Genomic DNA, 27,309 nt, shown 5'->3' with positions numbered 1-27,309 from the left:
TTTATATGGAAACCTACTGCTCGAGAGTTAATTAAAATAGTAACAAATAGAAAGAAAAAAAAAAAACAGTAATACCATGAAATTGTTAAGGTCCATGGAACAAGGTTTTAAAATAAAATCCCAAGACAAGACAATTTATCTTGTAGAATTATTTTCTAAAGAATATAAAACATAATATAATTTTAAAAATATACAGTATATAATATATATTAAGTATATAATAAATTTATTTCAGGTATCACCGAATTTTCTTTGTTTAAATTTTAAAATTATTTTTATATTCTTTCTATAATAAAGATATATAGAGAGTATCCGTTTTTCTCACCATAACAGACATTGCCAAGAAAATATATAAACTTTAATATAACAAATATTCTCATACCGATATATTTTGAATATACATAGTATATCATTAAAATATATTATGAGTATATTTAGAGTATATAATTAACAATAGATAATATAGATTAGCATAAAAAAACATATAAATATTTTTAAAAAAATCGACGGAAAAGCATATAAAAATAAAAATGAAAAATCGGAAAAATAAAAATAGATTAGCTAAAAAGCAAAATTTTAAAACATGAGGTAGAAAAGCAAACAATATAAAAGAAATGATGGGTCATGTAATTTCCTTTTTCTTAATATATATATATATATATATGTTATGATAGAATACGTCGTGCGTATTTTGTGTATTGGATTTCACTTGACTGTCTATAGCTTCATTGTGTGTGCTCGGGGTATATATATATATATATATTTTCCAATTGGACTCCATAATTGAACTTGTACACATTGTTTAAGGGGGTAAAGAATAGGGAAATAAATAAAGATGTAGAGAAGAAAGTGAATAGGAACAATTTTTCCTAATTGAGGGAAAGGGTATAAAATTTGGGTTTTTTTCTTCTTTGTCTCCCATTACTTCTTTCCTTTATTTTCATATCTTTCTAAATTAAAAAAGAATATACAGATTTAAACATGAAAACGATTTATGATATGATTAGACACATTAATACAACTATTTCAATTAGGATATAATAAAAGTGTTATATAATTATTGGTATCCTATCCGATGTGTTCTTATCCGTTATAGACATTACAACCTGTTAAATGCATTGATGCTTCTTAAATCTTTTTACAAAGTGAAAAAGGAGGTTACCTTTTCTTTTCTTGTATACATCCCACCTTTCTTTTTCTACTCACTTTGATTGGTATTCAAACAAAGTATACTTTTAACTGACAAATTATATTTGTATTATAATAAAAGGTATTAAATTTTCAATTTGTAACTATATAAATAGTTACTAAATTTTATTTTTAATAACATCGATAAGTTTTTTTTATCAGTATAATAAAAAAATCCTATAAACGGTCGCTAAATTTTACACTTTATAATAAAAAGGTATTAAAATTTTAATTTTAAAAGATACATAAATAGTGTTTTTTTTAATAAATCAAAGGTTTTAGTACATTTTTGTTACAAAGCGTGAAATCTGATGAACATATACGTAATTTATCTTTTAAATGTACCAAAAAAATCTATTGGTGTTATTAAAATTAAAATTTAATAACTATTTAATTATAAATTAAATATTTGATATCTTTTTTTATTACATTGTCAATATAATTTAATCGGAATTTAATATTAAAATAATAGAAACAAGTTTATTACATTAAAAAATCTTGTTCATATAGATCTATTGTATATGGTACTAATAGCTCAAGAAACAATGTTTACCCGTGGTCAAAGAAAAACAGCATTAAAAATAATACATACAGATATTTGAATGCTTTGTTTGACAGTAAGGTAACAATGGGCGACAACGAAACCAAGTGGGCTGCTATTTCTGATTAGAATAATAAAAAAAAAAAAAAGAAAACCAAGAAAGCGCTTTGGACTATTATCGCAATGAGCCACTGTGAACTAATCTCTTCCTTATTGTTGCTGGTTTCAAGATCATGCACATGATGAATCAAGTGGCAATGGAACTATGCAAGTTTGATCTTTTTGCCTTAATTTGACCAACGATTTTCTACTTCGTTTCTTACTGTATACCTCCTTCCCTTGTCAAAGAATATCTTCCTGAAGCCAAAGAATTAACCTTGACTTGAATCTTTTTCATTCTCCTTTCAATACCAACATAGCAAATAGCAGAAGAGACGTTTCATGGATGTGGCTGGCCTATATATTGGTCTAGAAGACCGCAATTCCTTAGCTGTTCTAGGTAAGCTCTCCAATCTACTCATTCATGAATCAGTTCCCTTACTTGGCTTTGAAGATCAGCTGGAACTCATTGAAAGCAAACTGAGAGAAGTAGCTGCAGGAGACTATATATTTTATCTCAAGAACTTTGGGGATATTGTTCGCGACATTGAAGAAGTCATTGATGTCTTAGCAACACTTGCAGATGAAAAAAGGGCATATATAGAAATATTTCCTTTATTTTTAGTCGTTTTCGGTTTCAATCAAAGGTCGGGCGATGTCCAAGCGAGCTTTGAACGGGGAATATTTCTTATTCATTGTGCTTTAGCATTGAATGATTTGATTCATCAATATAAGCTTAAGGGGAAGTTAGATGAGATCCGTTATGAAATCTTTTCATCAAGAAGAACACTTAGAGGCGGTGGGTCATGGAGGGGTTCCTTGCCCAAGGAATTGGAATCTAGTGAGACCATCATTTCTCCTGTTTTAGAGAAAACTATAGCCTTGTCTAATCAGAGAGATGTTAGTCCTGCAGTGAGAAAAAAGGCCAGAAAATTAAGAGATAACTTTACTGTTTTGCAAGTTTGTCTTAATTATTTGGAATCCAAAGAATTGAGCGAACATGGAATGAGTTGGGTGGAAAAGATCTGTGATGTTTCTCGCTCAGCTGAGGATGTTATTAGTTTATTCATGTGTGGAAGAAAAGATCTGAGCAAGAGTTGGAAAGGGCATAATTTTTTGAATGTAGTTTCTGCATTCGACAACTTCAACTCTCAAAAAAAGCTTGGCCAGGAAGTGGACAGAATCAATAGTAGATTGGAAGATATAATAAGATCCCGTAGCGATGAAGACCTTATTGCTAGTGCTAAACCAACCTTTCCTAGGCAATTTGCTCCAAGACGTCCAATTAACAAATCGCCACCGCCCCCTCCTCCTCCGTGCATTGCTGGATCTGATAGCAGGGCAGACACAGAATCATCAACTTTTGCAGCATCAGGGTCTTCTTCTGGTAATGATGTTTTTTCTTCTTTAAGCGATGAGGACTTTGATGACAACGAGGAAGACGTGAAACTTCCAGAGCAAACTCAACTGAAATGTCTGGGCCAATTGGTTTCAAATTTACAGGGAGATCAAATTACAAAGCCTCTGCTGCCTTCTTTTCAAAAGGAACAAACTCAACATTCTACAATGTCCAGCTCCGATGATACTACTATTGTGTCAACAATGACATCTTTAGGTGATGATGAACAAGTAGATATCACTGGCTTTGAACAGGATGCGGATGATATCATGGAGATGTTACTCAAGGATGACCCAAATTGCCATACTATTTCAATTGTGGGCATTGAAGGCATTGGTCAGAAAGAAGTTGCAAAGCTTGTGTACGAACATCCTGCCACAAGAAATCACTTTCCCCACCGTGCTTGGGTTCCTAGGCCACTTTTTAATGATCTCATAGAACAGATTGTGGGGGAGAAAATTGACATTGGTTACTATCACCGTTATCGGAATGGTTATTTGCATCTTCTAAACCAGATGTTCAAGGCGAAGAAGTATCTCATCATTATTGATAAAGTATATTCGACAAATTTATGGGATGATATTCGTGAAGCATTTGATGGCTTATCCAATGGAACCAGAGTTGTATTCATTACTTACGAGACAAACTTCTTTTTTCCAGGACAAAGACGGACTCCAGAGGTGAGTGAAAGAAATTTCATTTACAGACTGCACTTAAGAAATGATGATGAGAGCTGGGTACTGTTTACTCGTAGTCTCAAGATGAGCATTCATCCAGACCTGCTAAAACTGAAAAGACAAATCCTAAGAAGATGTGGAGGCCTACCAACCATTATACAGAAGCTTGCAGGTCAACTATCAGAGAAAGATGCAACTCTTGAAGAGTGGTCAAGTGTGCTTGAGCAGCTCAGTCATGATAAAGAACCTTGGAAAGGAGCTCTATGCAAGATTAATAAGGAATTGCCACTATACCTGAGGAGATGTCTCTTTTATTTTGGATTATTCCCTCAAGATTTGGAGATTCCAGAAAGAAGATTGATTGCCTTGTGGGTTGCAGAGGGTTTAGGCCGTCAAAAGGGTGATAAAGAATCTCCGGAATCTGTTTCAGAGAAATGCTTAATGGAGCTAGTAGACCAGAACGTTATACAAGTGGCAAAGAAGAAGCTTAATGGAAAAATTAAGACATGCCGCCTGCCTCATTCTCTGCGAGTACACTGGCTGTCCAAAGCCAAGGAAGCTAGTTTTATTCCAGACAACAGTAGCAGCAGCTCAAGTGACAGTAGAGGTATAATACGTCGTCTGGCTGATCATCTTGACCCAGAGGATCCTAGCTATAATGATATCCATGGTAAAGGTAATAATTCTTCTCGTTACTCCCGTTACAGAGATGTCATCTCTTTTCTGTCTTTTGACAATAGAGAAGGAATTAAAGCTGGAGAAGATTTAGGGAATTTTCTTGATCGATGCATCTGCACCCAGTCCTTCCATTTTCTCTGGGTGTTGGATCTTGAACGTGTATACAAGCCAAAATTGCCGAAAGCAATAGGTCAACTCATTCGGTTGAGGTACTTTGGCTTGAGATCAACCTACTTGGTTATTCTTCCCTTCTTCATTTACAAACTACTGAACCTCCAGACTCTGGATTTAAAACGTACCCACATCAACACTATTCCCAGTTCAATCTGGAAGATGAAGAAGCTGCGGCATTTGTTCCTTGACGACAGTTCGCGGAGCATGTTCCTGCCTCGACCAAAAAGCAGCACTTTAGTGGATCTCCAAACACTGTGGGGTGCGTGTCTAGATGAGGAGAGTCCAGTGAAAAATGGCTTGGATACACTATTGAATATCAAGAAATTAGGATTGAAATGTAGGATATCTGTACCACCCAAAACGGAAGCCATGTCCTCACAGCTGGATGCCATCGCGAATTGGATTTTAAGCCTTAAAGGCCTTCAATCCTTGAGATTGAAATCATTTGACGAATCAAATAAACCATGGAATCTGCACTTGGATTCTTTGTCAGGCCATGTTGATCTATGCAGTATCTATTTGGCAGGAAAGCTAAAGAATCAACATCTGATATCTGAGTTCCCCAAGAATCTTATTGAGCTCACCTTGTCAGCATCTGGACTGGTAGAGGACCCAATGCAAGCATTGGACAAGCTTCCTAATCTAAAAATCGTGATATTGTTGTTGGGATCATTTATAGGAAAGAGAATGCTTTGCAGATTCGGAGGATTTCCTAAGCTTGAAGTCCTTAAATTCAAGAAGCTGATGCAACTAGAGGAATGGAATGTAGAGGAAGGAGCACTGCCTAGCCTGAAAGACTTGGAGATTGAATCCTGTAGCAATCTAAAGATGATTTCTGCTGGCCTACGGCTTGTTAGTACTCTCCGAGAAGTAAAACTAGCAAAAATGCCAATGATAGCATCAAAGATAAAAGATCATCAGGGCGAGGAGTGGAATAAAATTGCCCATGCACGCAATGTCTGCATAGAAGATTGACACTGCCCGAGCAGAATATTCCAAACTACAATACAGCCTATTCATCCATTTGTCGTATTTTCTGAGTTTATCAAACTGACCATCTTACAGTCATCAAATAATTTCTTTGCGTGCTTCATTTATAATGCTACTGGAGTGATTTTATTTCAGGACTTTATTCGGACTTAATTGCTGAAAGTAGCACTCTACATTCGCATCAAGAGGTCTTTCATTTAGTTTTTCTATGTAATTGTTGGGTATTTCGGGTTACTGAAGGAAAAGAGGCGATGAATAATATCATGGGAATTGATGGCTAATAGTGTCCTTGAGATGATAGAAAGATGCTGCTGACACAAAGGCTGGACGAGGAGTTTAGAAAGACATGGTCGAGGTTCCATCTTGTCGTGTTGTTGTTGCTATTCCAATAAAAAGAAAATCAAGAAATCAGGATTCATTGTCTGGCTTACACACACCACAAACAAACAAACAAACAAAAAGCATGATGCAGAGTGGGATAGATATTCAATTATATGGCTACTTTTTCCTGCTTTAGTTGAAAAGATAATCTCTTAGTTCTGAGCATCGATATAATTGGATTTTCGTCTCTTTTTGTTTCGCATAAGATTTCATTATGCAAAAGATGACAGTAAAGTATGTGGGTGGCTACTGAATTTCGCATTTTATATTATATATAATAAAAAGATATTAAATATTTACTAACAATATAATTATAAAGAAAAAACATCTCTTTTTTATTTGAAGTTTGAACAATGTGTGATGTTAGGCTTGAAATATTTTGTACAGGGGTAAAACTGTAATTGAGTTCGGATAGATATCAAACAAATTGGAAAGATAATAGACCAAAACAACAAATGTATAAAACCAGAGCATATTTACAAAGGTTTTTCATACAGGTGGCAGCAAGTCGTTGGTGCAGTTAGTGAGATGTTGGGCTAAATTACGTAGGCCGTCCCTAAGAGGATCAAATTTAAATTTCTTCCAATTGCTCCAAGTGATATGATTATTACTATTAGACCACTGTTTGACTGACATATTTTCATTAAACAAACAAATTAAGTTCCCAGATTTTGATTACATAATTATTAACTCAATTTCAAATCTTTTTCTTTTTTATCAGAAAAACTTATTATTATTACTTGCATTCAGTCTTAACACATCTTCAAAATCTTCTGCCTTTTTCCCAAAAAAGAAAAAGAAAAAGTAAAAAGAAAAATCTTCTTTTACATATATGGCCGACAATAATTAGTGGCCCTTCATAATCGCAATCTTCAACTCTATCATATACTAATGTTATTATATACTAGTAATTCATTTTAATCCTTTGAATCTATTATAAAAACTGACATTGTAAAATGTTTTTCTTTCCCTTGTATAAGATTTGATTATTTATTCACAAGGGAGATGATTAATTAATTGTAAAGGTTTTTATAGAGTGATACATGCATTTATTCGTGTAATATTATATTATTATATTGCACATATATATGAAAATTATATGAAAGAATTTAATAGGAAATACATGATTTTGTACCTAATTAATATTCTTAATCATCAAAAAGAATAATTATAATAGACAATTAATCCTTATACTAAAAAGTTATTTATTTATTATATTTCTAATGTAATTAATAAATTACTAAAATAGCAGCATCTTATAGAAACCATTTCTTAATTGAGCAACAATAACTCCATCCACTATACCACTTTCCTTCATTAGGTATCCGAGATGGTATTACACTTTTTAGAGTGTAATACATATTGTTTGTGATCACTTTATTATTATTCTTTTATTATACTTTAAAAAGTATAATAACATGGATTTCAATTAAATTACATATTTATTTTAATAACTCACAATATATATTCTATAAATAAATAAGTTATTTTAAAAAAAATTAGTTAATTTTTCAATTTTTTAAGAAAATATTCTCAAAATGTTTTTTTGAAAATAAAATATTAATATCTTTAAAAATTATATTATAATTTTGTGACTCCTAAAAGTAAGACATTATTATTTTCAAAAACTATTAGGTAATTATTAAATAAACATTCAACACTATAATCGTTATAACTTAATTAAAAATACTATATTTAATTAATTTTACTTTATTACACACTTTAAACAAATTGAAGCAGAAACAATAATATAATAATTACTAATTATCATTATCTTTATGTGGGTGGCAATTTCGAACACGCACCTAAATGTCTGTAGCGACTACAGCACTGCAAGACTTTTTAATTTGATTTGGAACACGTTAATTAGTCACAGAGACTAGCGCAGAGATGGGAATTGCCACCCGAGTAAATTGCCGGCGCACTTTTACTAATGAGTGACATTTCTAGATTCCATAAGGAAGTTTACTTCACAAATTTAGAGATCGATCCGAAAGCCAACTTCCTTAGTTGTGTATCTTTGTCTTTAACTTTATTATTTAATAGGTTATTCCCTATTAAATGCAACAAATATATTATTACACATCAAGTACTACAACATATAATGTCCACTTAAATCTAGCCTAATTTTCAATTATATTGTTAGCCTAAATTAACTATTCAATTATGTACCAGGAGGCCCATCTAGTTTCTCCCAATTACAAATTATGCTTTAATTACTGAGTTTTTAACCTAAATGGGCTGCATCTTACATGCCAATACTTGATTCAGTGATCCTATTCTAAGTGAGTTGATTAATTAACTAAACATGATAAAGCTCGCTACGTCTATTTGGATTTTAATTTAAGCCAAAAATTATCAATATGTTAACCTAATGAACTATAAATTGCATACCAAAGTCCAAGTTTTAGGACCCAAGTCTAGATATCCAATTTTAGTTAACAGTTATATAACAATTATTTGCCATTGTCAAAATAAAGCAATAAAATAAAATAAGATAAAGAAAGCAGTAAATCTAATTATTACAACACTTCCTACAACTAGTAAACTTAAGAAAAATGACTAAAATAAGTTAAAATTAGCAAAAATCAGCAAAAGGGTTCAAAAATCCGCTAACTAGGGCAATTTAGGACAAACAACCGATTAATGGTATCACAGAGCCGATTAAGCTCTAGAGCTTGATTATGGTCAGTTTTGCAAATTTTTTTATCCTCCCTCGCTCAAAAGCCGATTTAACATGTACAAGAGATAAAAACATGATTAAAACTAAAAAATATGAAGTAAAAGTCATAATAAAAGAAATCAAATTATTGCTAGAAATCATAAAAATAATACAAATCCTAGAAAAAAAAAATAGAAGACAAATAAAACTTCACATGGCATATCTTAGATTTCAATCATACAACCCTAGAAATTCAATATGATCATATAATTAAAAGAATAAATCTAATATATCACCCTAATTATTCCAATCATTAGATTCAAAACCTAATAGAAAACATATTATCATATTCAAAACCTAATATGTTCATATTATCATATTCAAAATCCAACATGCATAAATATTACAGAAACATATAAAACTATTAATAACCCTAGATTTGATCACATAAATCATATAAAATATTTGAATCAATCCTAACATGTTTTTAAAATCATAAAATTAAAGAAAAGGGAAGAAGATGATGATGATGCTGAATTTTAGAACCCTCAAGTTGTCACTATAGTTTGCTGATTTGGGAGTCTCTAAAGATAATGAGGTGGTTGAATTGAAGATCGGATGAGAGTCCACTGTTGCCTAGGGTTGAGGAAATCTTCTTTCGTTATAAAGAAAAACTTTCCTAATTCAAAGCTCTTTCTTAATGACTTCTCTCTCTGTTTTCTAAAACTCTATACTTAAATGAATGTCTAAATTAATGGAGGTCTGGTTGCTTAATTAATGTAGCTAACCCTAGACCTAGAGTATATTGTTCTATTTATAGCAGCAGAGTTACGAATATTTACTAACAATATAATTAAAAAAATCATCTCTTTTTTATTTGAAGTTTGAACAATGTGTGATGTTAGGCTTGAAATATTTTGTAGAGGGGTGCAACTGTAATTGAGTTTGGATATATATCAAATAAACTATGCTTTAATTGCCAAGTTTTTAACCTAAATGGGCTATATCTTACATGCCAATACTTGATTCAGTGATCCTATTCTAAATGAATTGATTATTTAACTAAACATGACAAAGCTCACTATGTCTATTTGGATTTTAATTTAAGTCAAAACTTACCAATATGTTAACCTAATGAACTATAAATTGCATACCAAAGTCCAAGTTTTAGGACCTAAGTCTAGATATCCAATTTTAGTTAATAGTTATATAACAATTATTTATCATTGCCAAAATAAAGTAATAAAATAAAATAAAGAAAGCAGTAAATCTAATTATTACAACTCTTCCTACAACTAATATACTTAAGAAAAATGACTAAAATAAGTTAAAATTAGCAAAAGATCAATAAAAGGGCTTAAAGATCCGCGAACTAGGGCAATTTAGGATGACCAGTCGATCAATGACATCATAGAGCCGATTTGGCTTAGCGCACAGTCGATTGATAACATCACAGAGTCGATCGACTTAGCGCAGAGCCGAATCGGCTATAACTTGATTATGATCAGTTTTGCAATTTTTTTATCCTTCATAGCCTATAAGCCGATTTAACATGCATAAGAGATAAAAACATAATTAAAACTCGAAAATATAAAGTAAAAGTCATAACAAAACAAAACAAATTATGCCATAAATTATAGAAATAATACAAATATTAGAAAATAAAAAAAAACTAATGAAAGGAAAATAAAACTTCACATGACATATCTTAGATTTTAATTATGCAACCCTAGAAATTAAATATGATCATATAATCAAAAGAATAAATCTAATATATCACCTTAACTATTCTAATTATTAGATTCAAAACCTAATAGAAAACACATTATCAGATTCAAAACCTAATATATTCATATTATCATATTCAAAGCCCAATATGCATAAATATTACAGAAACATATAAAACTATTAATAACCCTATCTGATCACATAAATCATATAAAATATTTGAAATCAATCCTGACATGTTTCTAAAATGATAAAATTAAAGAAAAGGGAAGAAGATACTGATGATGCTGGATTTTAGAACCCTCAAGTTGTCACTGCAGTTTGCTGATCTGCGAGTCTCTAGATGATGAGGCGGTTGAATTGAAGATTAAATGAGAATCCACTTCTGTCTAGAGTTGAGAAAATCTTCTTTCGTTCTAAAGAAAAACTTTTGTAATTCAAAGCTCTTTCTTTATGACTTCTCTCTCTATTTTCTAAAACTCTCTACTTAAATGAATGTCTAAACTAATGGAGGTCTGGTTGCTTAGTTAATGTAGCTAACTCTAGACCTAGGGCATATTGTTCTATTTATAGCAGTAGGGTTAGGAAACCCTAGATATAGTAGATAAGTGTTAATTATTTAAAATAAAAATTATCGATTACCTTTCTCTTTTATTAGATTAATATCTAATAAAATAAAATAAATTTTTTTTATTTAAATAACTATCACTAAAAAAATAATAATTATCAAAAATCACTTTTAGAAACTTCTTTTCATCAATTTCAGTGTTTTAAGTTTAAAAAGTATGAAAAACAATGTCAAATCTCGAAAAATAGCGAATCCGCATTGTGTAGAGCCGATTGGCTTTGCACAGAGCTGATTCGGCTCTATGCTATACCGACCGGATCTATGTTGAGCCGATTCGATTTTACGTAAAGCCAATTGGTAGCAACAAGTTTGAAAAATATTAGCAATTTAGTCCCTAAACTTGAAAAAACTATCATTTCACCCTTCAAACTTAATTTTTCCACTAATTAGGTTCAAGTTAATTCTAGCAAAATAATCTTGGTTCAATTATTCTCGACCCTAACTTTGTTTGGCATGCCTTCAATCTTTCGATACTTGAGAAAGGTAGTAACTTTCATCATAGGATTTTCCATAATCCCCTCGATATCTAAATCTAGAAGATGGGTGCTAATAACTGCTCCCGGTTTGTCGAGATTTATGCAAATGAACTTTAAATAAATTGAGACAAAGCATAAAATCAAGGATATAATAAAAGAATATGTGAGTTGTAGAAGCTATGCTTCATGAGCCCGAGTTGGTGCAAAATTCTTAACTTTGATGTAAGGGCCACACCCGTTGAATCTTGAAGGCCTCCCTTCAAGATAATTATAGTTGTGTGGGCTGTAGAAGCCCACGTCTCGTGGGCTTGAATTGATGTAGACTTTCTCTCTGACTCTGGTTTAGGGATCATGCCTGTTACATCTTAAAATCTCACCTCAAGATAATTGTAGTTGAGTGAGCTGTTGAAGCCAAACTTTGTAGGCTTGTGTGGGTGCAGAATTTCTATCTGGCTTTGATTTAGGGACCACGCCCGTTTGATTTAGGGACCATGCCCGATAATTTATACTTACAGAGACTTCCCTCTAGCTTCTTGATCACTTTCCGCTTCAAAATACAATTATATTGTAATTTTCACTTTAGAATTGTGATTTGGTAAATTTTTCCACATTTTAATATATCAAGATCTTCCATATCCTCTATTATGCTCTTATTTAGATAAATTTTCAATTCACTTTGTCTATTTCTACCACCCTCACTCTCCATTTTTTGTTTCTTAAGCCTAAACTTTAAGACAAATGTTGAATTTTTACTTATCCCTTCACTCTCCGTAATGGTTGAACATGAATTTGAGAGGATGTTGTAATTTCATTATCAGGCTGATACATATTTTTGTACTCCATAAACAACTTGAAAAACTCTTCTTTCACACTTTTAAATAAATCCACACCCTTTTCAGCACCATACATTTCATAAATTGAATACTCCATATACTCAAATTTTTCACAAGGGTCAAGAACATTAGTAAAAATTATGAGTTTATTCATTTTTTCCGGATCTCCCAATACTTGTCAAACTTAATATTCATTGAATAACCCAAAGATTTTAACTCCAAATCTGTACTACTTTTTCATTCATTTAAAATGCAAGATAAATCTCTAATATATCTCATTGAAAAATGAATTAGAAGTAACATATAATGAACCTGAAATCCGCAATGTAAGCTTATAAAAATGATGCAGCAATGCTGTCATTTTTCTATCACAAGACCAATCAACAAAAGTAGGCAACCCATGCTCCCCTAAATCATTCTTGAAACTTGATTCGGTTTCTTCATACCTATCAAATGCTTTTTCAAAATTTTCAGCACTTTTGAACATTAAAAAATAGGTGGAATTCCACCTAGTATAACAAAGGATCAAAAATCAAGAATACAAGCTGGTTATATTTATAGAAATCAGTTAGTTTGTGGTTATGTTTATAAAAATCAGTTAGTTTGTTAGAGTAAGTTAGATAGTTATAAACAGAATTCTAAGTAGTTAAGATACTGTTATAATAGAGTTAATACTCTGTTAACTTAGCTCAGCTGGTAATATAGCCGTTAGTGAAGGAGCTGTCTTTTCTTGTATAAAAAAGGATTGTACAAGAACTCATAAATTTTTAATCAGAATTTACTCATTTCACAGCAACAATCCTCTTCTTCATCTTCTCAATTCTTATATGGTATCAGAGCCTAGCAACAAGATATAAAGAAAATTCTTGAAGATCAAGCTTTTCTTAATTCTCATTAAACGATTCATCGTTTTATTCTTTTGCTTTAAAGATTGTGCTAATCTCTCTTTCAGATCTTTCTCTTTGTCATTTCGTTTTTCTTTACAAGATCATATGAATTTCTTGTTCTCTGGATTTTCTTTAAAACCCTAAATTTTTTTTGATAACGATGTCTTACCCAAGTTCAGAGGATCAAAATCCTTCAAGTCCTTTTTATTTACATCCGAGTGAAAATCCCTCTTTAATTTTGGTTTCACCATTGTTAAATGGGAAAAATTATCATTCTTGGGCAAGATCCATGAGGATGTATTTGTTATCTAAAAATAAATTGAAATTTGTTGACAGCAGTATCCATGTTCCATTAAAAGAAGATCAAATTCATCCTATCTGGGAGCGTTGTAACACAATGGTTCTTTCTTGGATTATCATATCATTATCTCCATCGATTGCACAAAGTATTTTGTGGATTGATTCAACTTTGAAAGTTTGGAAAGATTTATTTGACAGATTTTCTCAAGGTAATGTTGTTCGAATGTCAGATTTACAAGAAGAAATGTATGCCTTCAAACAAAATGCTTTATCTGTTACTGATTACTTTACACATTTAAAGATTTTATGGGATGAGTATTCAAACTTAAGAATGGTTCCAGTTTGTAAGTGTAATCCTCAATGCAGTTGTGATGCTTTAAAGACTGTTAAATATCAACAAGATGCAGATTATATAATTCAGTTTTTAAAAGGTTTAAGTGAGAGTTATGCAATAGTAAGAACACAAGTACTGATAATTGATCCTTTACCTAAGATCAATAAAGTTTTTTCTTTGGTGTTACAACATGAAAGGCAAATTGGGATAGGATTTACAGATTCAAACACTCAGATTGTTGAGCCTGTTGTCTTTACAACTCAAGCAAATTCCTCATATTAAAGAAAAGTTCCTGCTTATGGTGTTTTAAATGGTAACAAATCTTTTAAAGTTAATAGACCACCTGTTAGCTATGGTAATTCAAATGGTTTTAGATCTCAAGGAGGACAAAGAAGGTTCTATAATTCTAATAGTAATGATAAATCAATGTGTACTTTCTATGGTTTTTCTGGGCACACAGTAGAAATTTACTTTAAGAAGCATGGTTATCCACCAGGTTATAAACCTAAGCTTAGAACACAAGCTTATGTCAAACAAGTGGGAGAATTCTTGACAGAAAATGATCAAGAAAGTTACTACATTAATCAAGAACAGAGGTTTCAAGGTGCTTATACTGATAATGATAAATCTGGAAGAGTTTTTAATATAGGACAAGTACATGAATCAAAGGATTTTGTACCAATGATAACACAGGATCAATATAAACAACTTATGAGTATGTTACAGCAGAATGCATCATCAAATTCACCAAAGATCAATATAGTTTCTACAAACTTTACTTCTACTATAGCAGACTCTGGTATGCATTTTTCTGCCTGCACTTTTATTTAGAAATCTACTTATAAATCTTGAATTATAGATTCTGGTGCAAGTGATCATATTGCTTGTTCTTTAGACTCTTTTTACTTCTTACAAACCTGTTTTAAATGTGAATGTTACTTTGCCAAATTCACAGAAGGTAGCTATTACACACATAGGCACAGTCATGTTTAGTCAACAATTTATATTACATGATGTGTTATATGTTCCTAACTTCTTCTTCAATCTAATTTCAACTAGTAAACTGACTGCATATTATTCTTATTGCTTGATTCTTTATAAAAATATTTGTATAATACAGGATCCTATCAATTGGAAGATGATTGGATTAGCTAGAAAGATTCAAGGGCTTTATCAACTTGACAAATCATAATCTGAGATTAATTAAACTGATGTTTCTTGTTCTGTTAGTATTGTTAATTCTGTCAGTAATGATTTTTTGTGGCACAATAGGTTAGGTCATTTAGCTACTTCAAGATTGAAATGTCTACAAACTAGATATTTTGAAATCAAATTACATATTGATTCACACTGTAAAGCATGTCATTTGGCTAAACAAAAGAAAATTTATTTTCCTACAAGTAATTTTGTAGTTGAGAAATGTTTTGATCTTGTGCATGTTGATATTTGGGGGGCAGCAAGAACAGTTTCTATTTATGGACATAGATATTTCTTGACTATTGTAGATGACAAGAGTAGGTATACTTGGCTTTATTTATTGAAAGCAAAATCATAAGCTAGAATACTTATTCAGAACTTTTATACATATATTGAAACTCAATTTTCTGTTAGAATAAAATGTATTAGGTCTGACAATGGTCAAGAGTTTAACATGTCTAATTTTTATGATTCAAAGGGAGTTAAGCATCAAACAACATGTATTTATACCCCTGAACAGAATTCTGTTGTGAAAAGAAAACATCAACATATATTGAATGTTGTAAGAGCTTTAAAATTTCAATCATCTGTTCCATTATCTTTTTGGTCTCATTGTGTTTCACATGCAACTTTTCTTATTAACCATGTATCATCTCCTGTAATTGAAGATAAAATTCCATATGAGATTCTTTTTAATACTTTTCCTGACTTTAACAACTTGAGAGTATTTGGTTGCTTGGCTTATGCATCTACTTTAGTTCATACCAGACATAAATTCACACCTAGGGCAATTGAATGCATCTTCTTAGGTTATCTAGCAAATACTAAGGGTTTTAGACTTTACAATCTTCAAACTAAACAAATTTTCATATCTAGAGATGTTAGATTTTATGAAAATTTATTTCCCTTTCAAAGTTTGTCAGTCTTATTACAACCTGATGTTTCATTAGTATTATCTAAGCAAATAGATGTTCCTGTTTTTTATCATCATTTACCATTTGTGACACATATGCCTGATTTAGAAATTCCTCAGGTAACAACTAATTTTGTTAATCCTGTTAATCCAGAAATAGTAAATGATACATTAGAAGTCTCTCAGGTTACAACTAATCCTATTAGAAGGTCATCTAGGAAAATAATTGAGCCAACACATTTAAAGGATTATGTGTGCCATGTTGTTTTATATCACAAAAATAAAACTACTCCACATACAATATCTGAGGTTCTAAATTATGAACATTTAGGTAAATCTCATAAAGTGTTTGCTGTTAACACTGCTATAACAGTAGAACCAAAAACCTATAACCAAGCCATAAAACATTCTTGTTGGCAAGAAGCTATGCAGAAAGAACTTGATGCATTAGAGCATAATCATATATGGATTCTGACAGATTTACCTTCTAACAAGATCCCTATTGGATGCAAATGGGTGTTTAAAGTAAAATATAACAGTGATGGTACAATAGAGAGGCACAAGGTAAGGCTTGTTGCCAAAGGATATACTCAACAGAATGGCATAGACTATACTGACACATTCTCACCAGTAGCTAAAATGACAATAATTAGAGTTTTATTGGCAACAACAACAACAAACAACTGGATTCTGCAGCAACTTGACATCAATAATGTTTTTTTGCATGGAGATCTTCATGAGGAAGTGTACATGGAAGTTCCTCCAGGTTTGTCTTGTTCTAAACCTAATCAAGTCTGTAAACTAACAAAGTCCCTATATGGATTGAAACAGGCGAGTAGACAGTGGAATATGAAGTTAACTGATGCATTAACATCTCAAGGATTTGTTCAAGCACATTTAGATTCTTCATTATTCATAAAGCACCATGACAAGTTTTTTACAGCACTGCTAGTATATGTAGATGATCTCATACTGGCAGGGAATGATAAAGAGCAAATTCAAAGTGTCAAAGCCTATCTTGACAAAGTTTGCAAGATCAAAGATTTAGGGTCTTTAAAGTTTTTCTTAGGGCTTGAGGTTGCCAGATCAAATTCAGGAATTAACTTATCTCAAAGAAAATACACAATGGACCTTCTTCAAGAAACAGGATATGATGGTTCTAAACCAACTTCAACACCTATGATAGCATTAACAAGATTAATCAAAGAAGATGGATCACCTCCTTATTCAAACATCAAAGGTTATAGGAGATTAGTAGGCAAGCTGATCTATCTGTGTAGCACAAGACTAGACATATCATTTCTTGTGCAACAGTTATCTCAGTTTTTAGATTGTCCAATTGAGATTCACTTTGCTGCTATATCCAGAATATTAAGATATCTGAAGAAATCACCAGGGCAGGGCTTGTTTTTTTCCAACAAAGAACACACTGAACTTGAAAGCTTTTTCAGACTCTGATTGGGCTACTTGCTCTGATTCTAGAAGATCAATTTCTGGATTTTGCATATTTCTTGGAGAAGCTCTAGTATCTTAGAAGACAAAGAAGCAAGTAACAGTCTCAAAATCAAGTGCAAAAGCTGAGTATGGGGCCTTGGCCAACACCACATATGAGCTTCAATGAATCAAATACTTGTTGAATGATTTACAGACTCAACAAAAAACTCCAGCAAAAGTATACTATGATAACCAATCTGCCTGCCATATAACATATAATCCAGTCTTCCATGAGCGTACCAAACGCATAGAGATAGATTGCCACATTGTAAGGGAAAAATCCAAGATGGTTTAATACATTTCTTTCCTATTTCTGGTGATCAACAGATAGCAGATTTTTTTACCAAACCATTGCCACCTTCTGCTTTTCAAAATCTGCTTCACAAGCTGGGTGTACATGACATATACACTCCACCTTGAGGGGAGGTAACAGAGGATCAAAAATAAAAAATACAAGCTGGTTATGTTTATAGAAATTAGTTAGTTTGTGGTTATGTTTATAGAAATCAGTTAGTTTGTTAGAGTAAGTTAGATAGTTATAAACAGAATTCTAAGTAGTTAAGATACTGTTATAATAGAGTTAATACTCTGTTAACTTATCTCAGCTGGCAACATAGCCGTTAGTAAAGGAGCTGTCTTTTCTTGTATAAAAAAGGATTGTACAAGAACTCATAAATTTTAATCAAAATTTACTCATTTCACAGTAACAATTCTCTTCTTCATCTCCTCAATTCTTATATAGTATGCACATCTAAACATAACGAGCTCTTGCACTCTACGCCTTCTCACTCAACACACTCCTTAAATTTATTAATTATAGCAAGAGAATTCTAATGTACCTAACAGCATCCCTCACTCATTTTATCGAAGGATTCACATCTTTCAAGCCATCGAGAACCACCAAATTAATTATATGTGCAATGCACCTCATGTGAAGGTACTTGCACTTTGACGCATAACTCTTCTGACTAATCATTTTCTTTTTCAAGTGAGATATGGCTGAATCATTTGAACTAGCATTATCAACCGTTATAGTGAACACATTGTTCATCCCCCAATCTTGCAAACAAGTATCTATTGCCTTACCAATGTAGTCACCTCTATGATTAGAAACCAGAAAAAAATTAATAATTTTGCATTTTTCAATCATTATCAATAAAGTGAGCTGTAATACACATGTAATTAATTCTTTGCAAGGACGTCCAAGTATTTATGGTAAGGCTAACTTGTTGGAATTTATTTTTCAAATAAGACTTCAATCTCAACCTCTCATCTAAGTACAATTGAAAACAATCTCTTGTAACCGTCCATCGAGATGGAATCTTGAACCTAGGATATACACAAGCCATTAATCTCTTAAATCTCGCACTTTCCACAAATTTAAAAGGAAATTTATCAACAATAATTCATATATGCAAGCGTTTCTCTAATTGAATCTTAATCAAACTTCCAAGTAGCAAGTGTACCCACCTTAGACTATCATCCTCTTATGTGGATTTTTCAGACATGCATTCATGTGATTCCTAAGTGATGAGGTTCCATTTTTCTTTGAATCACAACAAAACTCTATTACAATATAGACATGTAACCCTTTTAATGTTACCTTTCTCATTCTTGTTTTTTTGAAAGTGGTTCCACACTTGGATTTTCATTGCCTTTCTCTTCAATATTGATCGAGCATCAGTTGTATTTGAAGGCTGAATATTGGAATTTAAAGGTAAGACATTGGAATTGGAAGCTTGGGATATTGTTATCAATGTTCCTTTCTTGATCTCCTATGTTTGACATCTACATAGGAAAAAAAATCAGAAACCAGCAACACTCATTCAAATAAATTTCCATCCTCAAAAGTCTTAACAAATAATAACAAAAATAATAATATTGGTTCTGTTATCATTTTATTTTATGAAAGAATGAGAACTACAGAATGATTATGAACATCAAATTTAGTTTAACTTTTAACTAATAATTTAAGCCAGCAAACCTTCTAATCTTTCTTTGTAGTCAAAGAAATTGCATTATAAAACTTGGTTGAATAAGTCAAAAGAAAAAAAGAAATGAAAATGATGATAGTGACAAATTTATTGCAAAATTTATTTTTTCTACAAATTAAAAATATTTCTCGGGATTGTTACTACTTGCGAAAAATGTATATTATTTTTATAAAATTTAATAATTATGAAAAAATTAGCAAATTAACAAAAATACTAAATATTTTCTTAATCACGTAATTGATTGTTAAATTACGAAAATAATAATTTTTTTTTCATTTTTTTTACAAATCAAAATAACTTTTTGTAACTCTTACTACTTACCAAAAATGTATGTATAATAATTACAAAAATAATGATTACTTCTGTGCAATCTAGTAATTTACAAAAAGTTGATAAATTTATAAAAAATACTAGATATGTTCATAATTATGAAATTTATTGCTAAATTATAAAAGTAATAATATTTTTATATTTTTTATAAATTAAAATAATTTTTCATAAGTATTCCTACTTAAAAAAAGTATGATATTACAAAAATATGATTACTTTTACGAAATTTAAAAATTTATAAAACATACTAATTTTTTTATAATCATAAATTTTATTGCTAATTTATAAAAAATGGTAATCCTTTCGTAATTTCTCATAATTTAAAACATAATTTTCATAAATTTTAAAGATGCATCTCATGTTACTTTAGCAAACTCCATTTTAATTGATAATTTGTAATTATAGGTTACTAAAATTAATTTTTTACTTATTATTTAACAGAATCCTATTAGTTATTTAAAATAAAGTGTGAAGTAACCATATAATTTTTCTTAAAAAACTAATAAATTTATTAAATTTTTAAACCTAATAAATATATGTGTCACTCTTTTATCGATTTAATATATAGAAGAAAATAAATGCTTAAATTTCATAAGAATTTCTCTACTAGCATTCTTTTTCTCTATTTAGTTTGGTATTAGATAAACGTATAAATTAAAAATCCCTAAATTGTATTCAAGCTAAATTAATGTAAATTATTATCGTCTAAACTTATCTATGTCCACGTTTATATACTAAGTCAACAAAATAATTTAGACATATTTATTTATTTTAAATAATAGATAATGTGTCCATCATCAAATACTAAATTCTTTCGATCCGGTAGCTGCGGTTTAAGTAGCAAATTGGCCGTGAACTTTCACGCCAAAGTCCAAATCTGCCCAAAATTAACCCTTAATTACCCTGTAAATTAGCGAAAATGGTCTTTCTCGTCCTAAGCAGCTCTCTGTTTTATGGGAAAGATTAATAAATTAATAAAAATGAAAAGCTAAAGGTTTTTCTTTAAGATGTTTTTTCTTATTTTCTTTCGTTCTTCGAAGATGCTACCTTTTCTATTTGCATGTGGAACTTGTCAATTTAGTTGCTCCAAATTCGTTCAACTCAGCCTCTACCGCCTCACCACCATTAGGAACTATGGTTCCACATGTTGGTGTGTGCTCTTTAAAACCCAGAAACAATAGTATTTACCTAAACAATAATTCTAAATCTCAATATTACACATATGATGGGAATTGTAGGTTTCATCAATTAACTCCCCAATAGCAAAAATACTATGATAAGTTGAATTAGAAGAAAACTAGAAATTACCAATTTAATCCACAAATTCGGATCGTTCAAAGATTGAAGTAAGAAGATGGATGCTACTTAACCCCTTTACCAACAAGGATAAAGATACTAAGATAGACTTTGAATTTCCTCTTATGCCACAAACAAGAAAGTTTGATAAATAACAAGAAAACAAAGATTTAGATTTTGACACCACAAGCTAGAATAAAGCTTGATAAATCGCAAAATTCAAGCAAGAAATTAAAGACAAAATTCCTCACAATAAAAATCAAATAAAATTTCATATATCAAATTCAATCATGCTCCCAAAGAAAGAGAAAAGGACTTGTTTATATAGAGTACAAGTCCATGCACACACTACTAAAATAGACTAACACACATAGGATTACTTTTACTCTTAAATGGCCTTAGTAACCACTACCTACACTAATAGCCATTACTTGGTATTAATTACCCCATTAACTTGTATATGGTGGCTCTTAATAACCACTACTCACATTGATAGCTATTACTTGGTATTAATTACCACATTAACTTGTATGGTGGCTACATGTAATCCTAATTTTTATTAACATAAAAACAAGTTAAATATTATTCCTTGGGCCTCCATAGATGCTTTATTGGGTTGAAGTTCTTGGGCTTTCCAAATGTCCCTAATTAAACCCAATATGGTTTGTTGAAGTTTTTTGGATTTAGACCTTGTGATTAGGCTTTCTTGTACTATTAATGGATCTTGGATCTCTTTAAGCTTGGAACTTGGATTCACATCAACATATAGATTTCTTGTATACCCATCAATCTCCACCATTCACCATCACAATCCTCCATGTACATCATACCACCATCACCAATTAAGGCTTAAAACAGAAGCAGAGTCTGTAAACACTTGTTGGACGACGTCCTTATTTAACAACACCAACATTTGCATCCCAAACTCTCACGATTCAGTTAATTACCCAAACTCGTAATTCAATTGCCCAAACTCATCGAACTCAGTCTTAACTTTTAGCAACGGCTCAACCTGTGCGTCCCTAACTCGGAGGAATTGGCGCTTGGGGGACCCAAATCCCTATCTCCGACGAGAAAGGAGTAGTAATGTCCCAAGATCACCTCCACCAATTGGTAATATGTCGTCATCAAGCTAAACCAAAGAAGGATAAAAGAAAAACAAGAAAGAGAAACGCACATCAAGAAAATTCTCAGATCTAAGAGGTATCAAAATACAACTAAAAAAATTACGATATAGAGTTTGAAGATAAGGTCTTAACAGTTGAAGAAGGTGGATTAGAATTTGAGGGATCTTGGCCGATTGCTGCTGCTGAGACTTGGAATAAAAAATAAGATCACAAATGTTAGGTGCACAGGAAGAGGAGGAGGGCATATAAATTGCAGGGAGATTACCTGACAGACATCGCACGCAGGGAACAGCGTGTGTCTTTCACGTCTGTGCTTAAATGTTGTCTAAGGAGTAAATGTTGCGGGTGAGATGATCAAAAAATTAATTTGGGGTAAATTGGACATTGCTTACAAGTTGAGGGGCCAAATTGCTACTTAAACCGTGTAGCTGCACAAAAGAAGTGTATTCCGGTGTATTGACATGCATGTAGCGACGTCACAAGAGAGAGAACTTATACATGCATTATTTCCGCAAAGTTAGTTATGATTGTCGCCAAAGAGTCTGTTATGCAAAGCTTTTAACGAATTTTCTCTTTCTTTCTCTCTTTTCATCGCTTCATTGTTTCTGCAATCATGGCGTCCGGCGATGATTCTAATACTGAAATCGTCTGTTTGGTCAGATGCTACAACCATCACCTCTTTTTCCTCTACTTATCTCATCGTTCTTGTTATATTCAGTCCTGTTTGTTTCCCGAGAATCTTCATCTTTTCTTTCTTTTCTTTCTTGGCAACCAAACAGTAGTACTCACTTCATGTATTTGCATGCCTTTCGTTTCATTTTAACTAGTCAAGCCCTAACAAGTAACAACACGATGTTGTATACTCTGTGTGTTATTACGTACTAATCAGAAACAAGATTTCTCTCTCCTCATTATATATGTTTCCTTTGCATTTTTCTCAGTAACCAAACAGGGCTTGATATTAAATCAATGAAAATGTACCGATAGGATTTGCGTTTAATTGCACTGTATGGTGACTCGGTCCTCGACTCGTCCTAAAAGAACTTCGAGTTCAATCACTACGTTGGAGTATATTCCCAGTATTTAACTCATGTTGTTTCTGCATATATACATACATATACAAATTACTGCACTTGCCTTTCACTTTTGGCTGTGAGATCATTTGAGCATGGTATCTTAATTGATTTTTTCTTGTGAAATATATTTTTCTTCTTAAGCTATGATGTATTGAAAGTACATTAATTAATATTTATTCAAATGTCTCCTTCGTAGATTAGAATTTCTGACGATGGCATTGAGGAGGAGAAGGAAGAAGCTGAAAATCGCAAGAATATGAAGGAAGAGGCTGGACAAGAAGGGGATCAAGGTGTTGCTGCCTCTAATGATGATAAAACTGACATCCTCAATCTCACAGCGACGTTCTACAACCAGGTCCTTATTCTCTACTATCTCATCTTTCTTTTTTTCTATATATACATATAGAAATTGCTCATGTTCTGCATATATATACACTGATATGCACATACATGCGTTGAAATATCTCCTCCACAGATGAAAATTTATGCCAGTGACATAAAAGAAGGGGAGAAAGAAGAAGCTGAAAATGAAGAAAACAAGGAGGAAGAAGCTAGAAAAGATGAGAGTGATCAAGTGAGGATCTTTTCCTCTACTGTCTCATTTTTTTTCTATTTTTATTTCCTGTTTGCTTCCCGAGAATCTTTTTTTCTTTTTAATTATTTTTTTCTCGCCAAACAAACAGCACTAGACATTTCAATTATGAGCATTTGCTGTTGTTATTTTTTAATTAAAATCTACAAAGTTTCAAGCCCTAACACGATGCATACCGTGTTTGTTTTGTATTGAGAAATAAATATTATCTCTCATCGTTTCGTTTCTTTTGCGTTTTGCTCGGTAACCAAACAGGATTTTGTGTTATTTAACCAAACAAGATGTAGCGTTCGAATCTTTACTATAATATTAAGCTCCATAATAATATTAATCATGCTTTGAAATCCATGAACCATGCATAGTGACATGAAAAATTGCATATGCATTGAATTATCTTCCCACAGATTACGGCCAAGGTCGTTGAGGAGGAGAAGGACGAAGATGAAAATCACAAGAATGTGGTGGAGGCTGTAAAAGAAGGGAATCGAGGTGTTGCTGCCGCTACTGATGATAAAATTGACGTCCCTTATCTCACAGCGAGATGCCACAAACGGGTCCTTTTTCTCTACTATCTCATATATCTTTTTTTCTATTTTTAATTCCTGTTTGTTTCCCGAGTATTTTTTTCTTCTGTTTAATATTCTTTTCTCGGCTGCCAAAACAGCAGAAGCATTTCACGTATGTGCATTGCCTGTTGTTACTTTAACTAAAATGTCCAAAATTTGTCAAGCCCTAAAAACACGATGTATACTTTGTTTGTTAAGTACTCAAAAATAAGTTCTATCTCTCCTCATTATGTTTCCTCTGCGTTTTCCTCAGTAAGCAAACAGGATTTTATGTTATTTAAACAATCAAAATGTAGCGTTCGGATTTGCAGTGACAATATATAGTTCATGTATAAATGTACTAAAATATCTCCTTCACAGAGGAGAATCTATGCCAATCTGCCGGAAGCTGAAAATGAGGGTGGACAAGATGGGAATGAGTGGGGAGGGGATCAAGGCGCCGCTGCTTACGACCGCCGTAGCCCCGATAGCGAAAGTGTTGATTCTGGTACTCCGGATGATGATGATGATGATTATTATTATTATGATGACGATGTTGGAAGTGACAGAGAAAGCCATAAAATAGCAATATGGGTAAATGAGGATGATATTGATGATATTCATAATGATAATATTAGTTGTGTGGATACAATTGAAAAGAATGATAATTGGGCGAGTGCGGATGACCTTGAGTCTGAAGTTAGATCAATTGTGGTTGAAGAAATGAAAGATAGTTCCCCTCTTATCACTGAAATAAACATGCGTCTGAGTTATTCTTCTGGCCATGAGTTGGGTTGTAAGCTTTTGGACCCTGAAGCAATGGAATGGGCTGAATTTCTTGCAGCTGTGGCCACTGCAAAGGTCTTTATAATCAGGGATGGATTGATAGAATTTTGTTGATGAATCATTGGGGACTCCATTATATCCTCCCAGAATCAAGAATCTGGCGTTGCATGTGCCTTTGGAGCTCTATAGAGTTGCTGGGGGTACTGAACTTGCGTATATTTTGGTCCCCATTTTGATTGTCAAAAATTTGAAGTTTAACATTGATAATCATTTTTGCGTTTTTTTCTTACTTTAGTTTTGGTCAACAAAATAAAATCAAATGAAAAACTATATGCATGTAGTTACTTTTTTTTCTTCAAAAACAAGAGGAAAAGGGTTAATTAGTGACAAAACTTTCAATTTAGATGACCTTTTGAAACTTCCTTTAACCAATAAGAGGATAAAACTGTGAGGTCTGGGAGGCCAAAGCTGATAGTTTTTCATATATGATTCGGATATGGATGGTTATAATATGTTTCAGTGTTTCTAACCATGGGTTCTGCCATAATCACATCGGTGATGGTGATAATTATCACCCCTTAGCGAACAATCGTGTTAGTGGATACGGTGAGATAGGTTGGTAATTTATATTATGAATCTGATTAAACTGTATGCATAATGTTTAAAATGCAGCCGTTTCATTTAAATAAAGGAACTGCATTTTAAAATACACGTGTAACACAATTTAAATTCAAATACAATGCTCTATCTATTATTGTCAATTTGAAATAAAATTGCAAGTTTCTGTTAGCACTTTGATTTGATTTTATCATTCTCTATTTTCAATTCTCCATCATTTAAAACTTCAAATCATATTCTACAAACTATTATTTTTTATTTTTTTTCTATTGTATAATATTATTGTTTTTTATTTTTTTATTTTTTATTCTTATAATAGACTGCATATTTACAAATATGAAAACTTATTTTTGACGAGTCGAAATTTTTTATTTTTTTCTTCATTCCTTAGACCTTCAAATCAAATTCTATAAGTTTTAATATATTTTTCTTAAAATACAATAACTATTTCATTGCTGAAAAATAATAAATATATTATGTATGAATTACAAAATAATAAGTGTGTGCTATAGTATAATTTAAAAATATGTGATTTTTTAAATCATAAAGGACAAACACTTCAGCAATACTAGCAGCCTTTCGGTTCTTTTATTCCAATAGGACTAGCGCCCAGAGAGCAAAGCTGAACTAGGATCCTTAAATTCAGTCTGGTCACTTGATTCCTAATATAGCCGGTGCTTAAAGAGCAAGGCTCTGCAAGGGATCTTTCCTCCGGCAATCAAATTTCCACAGTCCAGATAGTTATACTCAACCAGGGCATATCACAAAAGTATTCCTACCTGTCTCTTATTAATACTGGCGGTCACGCGGTCTTGATACAACTCATCAGGTGGCATGTTCTACTGTCATCTCATCCTGAGTCAATATACAATCATAACATTGCTAATATGAAAAATATATAAATTGCAAGCAATCTTATTTTTGTTCAATAACTTATTAAATAAGATTAAACAAGACATGTATTGCAAACATAAACTTAATTAATTAAGTAAATAGTAAATAAATAATTAAATCAAAAAATCTATTATTTAAATCAATAATAAATAAATAATTTAAATTCATAAATTAATTAATTAAATAAATAATTTAAATCCATAAATCAATTAATTAAATAAATAATAAAAGATAATAAATAATTTTAAGTAATACCCACAATAACGAAAATATATAAATACGATGATAATATTAATAATATACATAATAATTATTAATCGAAAATGCTACATAAAAATTTGGTATGGCACATATGCAGAGGATATATGATTTTAACTCACAGTTCTGCTGCGTTCCGCTGTATGTTCCTATGCTTCGGGTCGAGCTGGCTGGACTAACGGGTTATCTATTCATAAAAATAATTAAATTACCA

At 31.7% G+C, this 27,309-nt stretch overlaps 2 protein-coding genes across 2 annotated transcripts; both read left to right on the top strand.

Annotated features, from left to right (window-relative positions):
* The first annotated feature begins 1,692 nt into the window (after window positions 1-1,692).
* LOC8287646 (probable disease resistance RPP8-like protein 2) lies at window positions 1,693-6,245 on the top strand. Its single transcript, XM_002529440.3, has one exon. It carries the CDS (start codon window positions 2,171-2,173, stop codon window positions 5,729-5,731), a length of 3,561 nt encoding a protein of 1,186 aa, XP_002529486.2. The 5' UTR covers window positions 1,693-2,170; the 3' UTR covers window positions 5,732-6,245.
* A 16,585-nt stretch (window positions 6,246-22,830) lies between these two features.
* Window positions 22,831-26,265, top strand: LOC8287645 (protein PFC0760c). The gene is made up of 5 exons (XM_048378449.1): window positions 22,831-22,981; window positions 23,599-23,757; window positions 23,878-23,976; window positions 24,399-24,548; window positions 24,921-26,265. The coding sequence occupies exons 1-5, from the start codon at window positions 22,940-22,942 to the stop codon at window positions 25,437-25,439; spliced, it is 969 nt and encodes a 322-aa protein (XP_048234406.1). The 5' UTR covers window positions 22,831-22,939; the 3' UTR covers window positions 25,440-26,265.
* Window positions 26,266-27,309: the final 1,044 nt, after the last annotated feature.

This window comes from Ricinus communis, chromosome 8 (genome assembly GCF_019578655.1).
Source record: "Ricinus communis isolate WT05 ecotype wild-type chromosome 8, ASM1957865v1, whole genome shotgun sequence".
NCBI lineage: Eukaryota > Viridiplantae > Streptophyta > Magnoliopsida > Malpighiales > Euphorbiaceae > Ricinus > Ricinus communis.
This window is presented reverse-complemented; position numbering and strand designations above follow the sequence as displayed.

What these genes read in the sequence shown, in the direction of transcription:
- LOC8287646 (XM_002529440.3), top strand. Translation starts at nt 2,171, where the DNA reads ATGGATGTGGCTGGCCTATATATTGGTCTAGAAGACCGCAATTCCTTA.
- LOC8287645 (XM_048378449.1), top strand. Translation starts at nt 22,940, where the DNA reads ATGGCGTCCGGCGATGATTCTAATACTGAAATCGTCTGTTTG. An exon ending in CAGCGACGTTCTACAACCAG is followed by an intron (nt 23,758 to 23,877) that starts GTCCTTATTCTC and finishes TCTCCTCCACAG; the next exon opens with ATGAAAATTTATGCCAGTGA. An exon ending in CAGCGAGATGCCACAAACGG is followed by an intron (nt 24,549 to 24,920) that starts GTCCTTTTTCTC and finishes TCTCCTTCACAG; the next exon opens with AGGAGAATCTATGCCAATCT.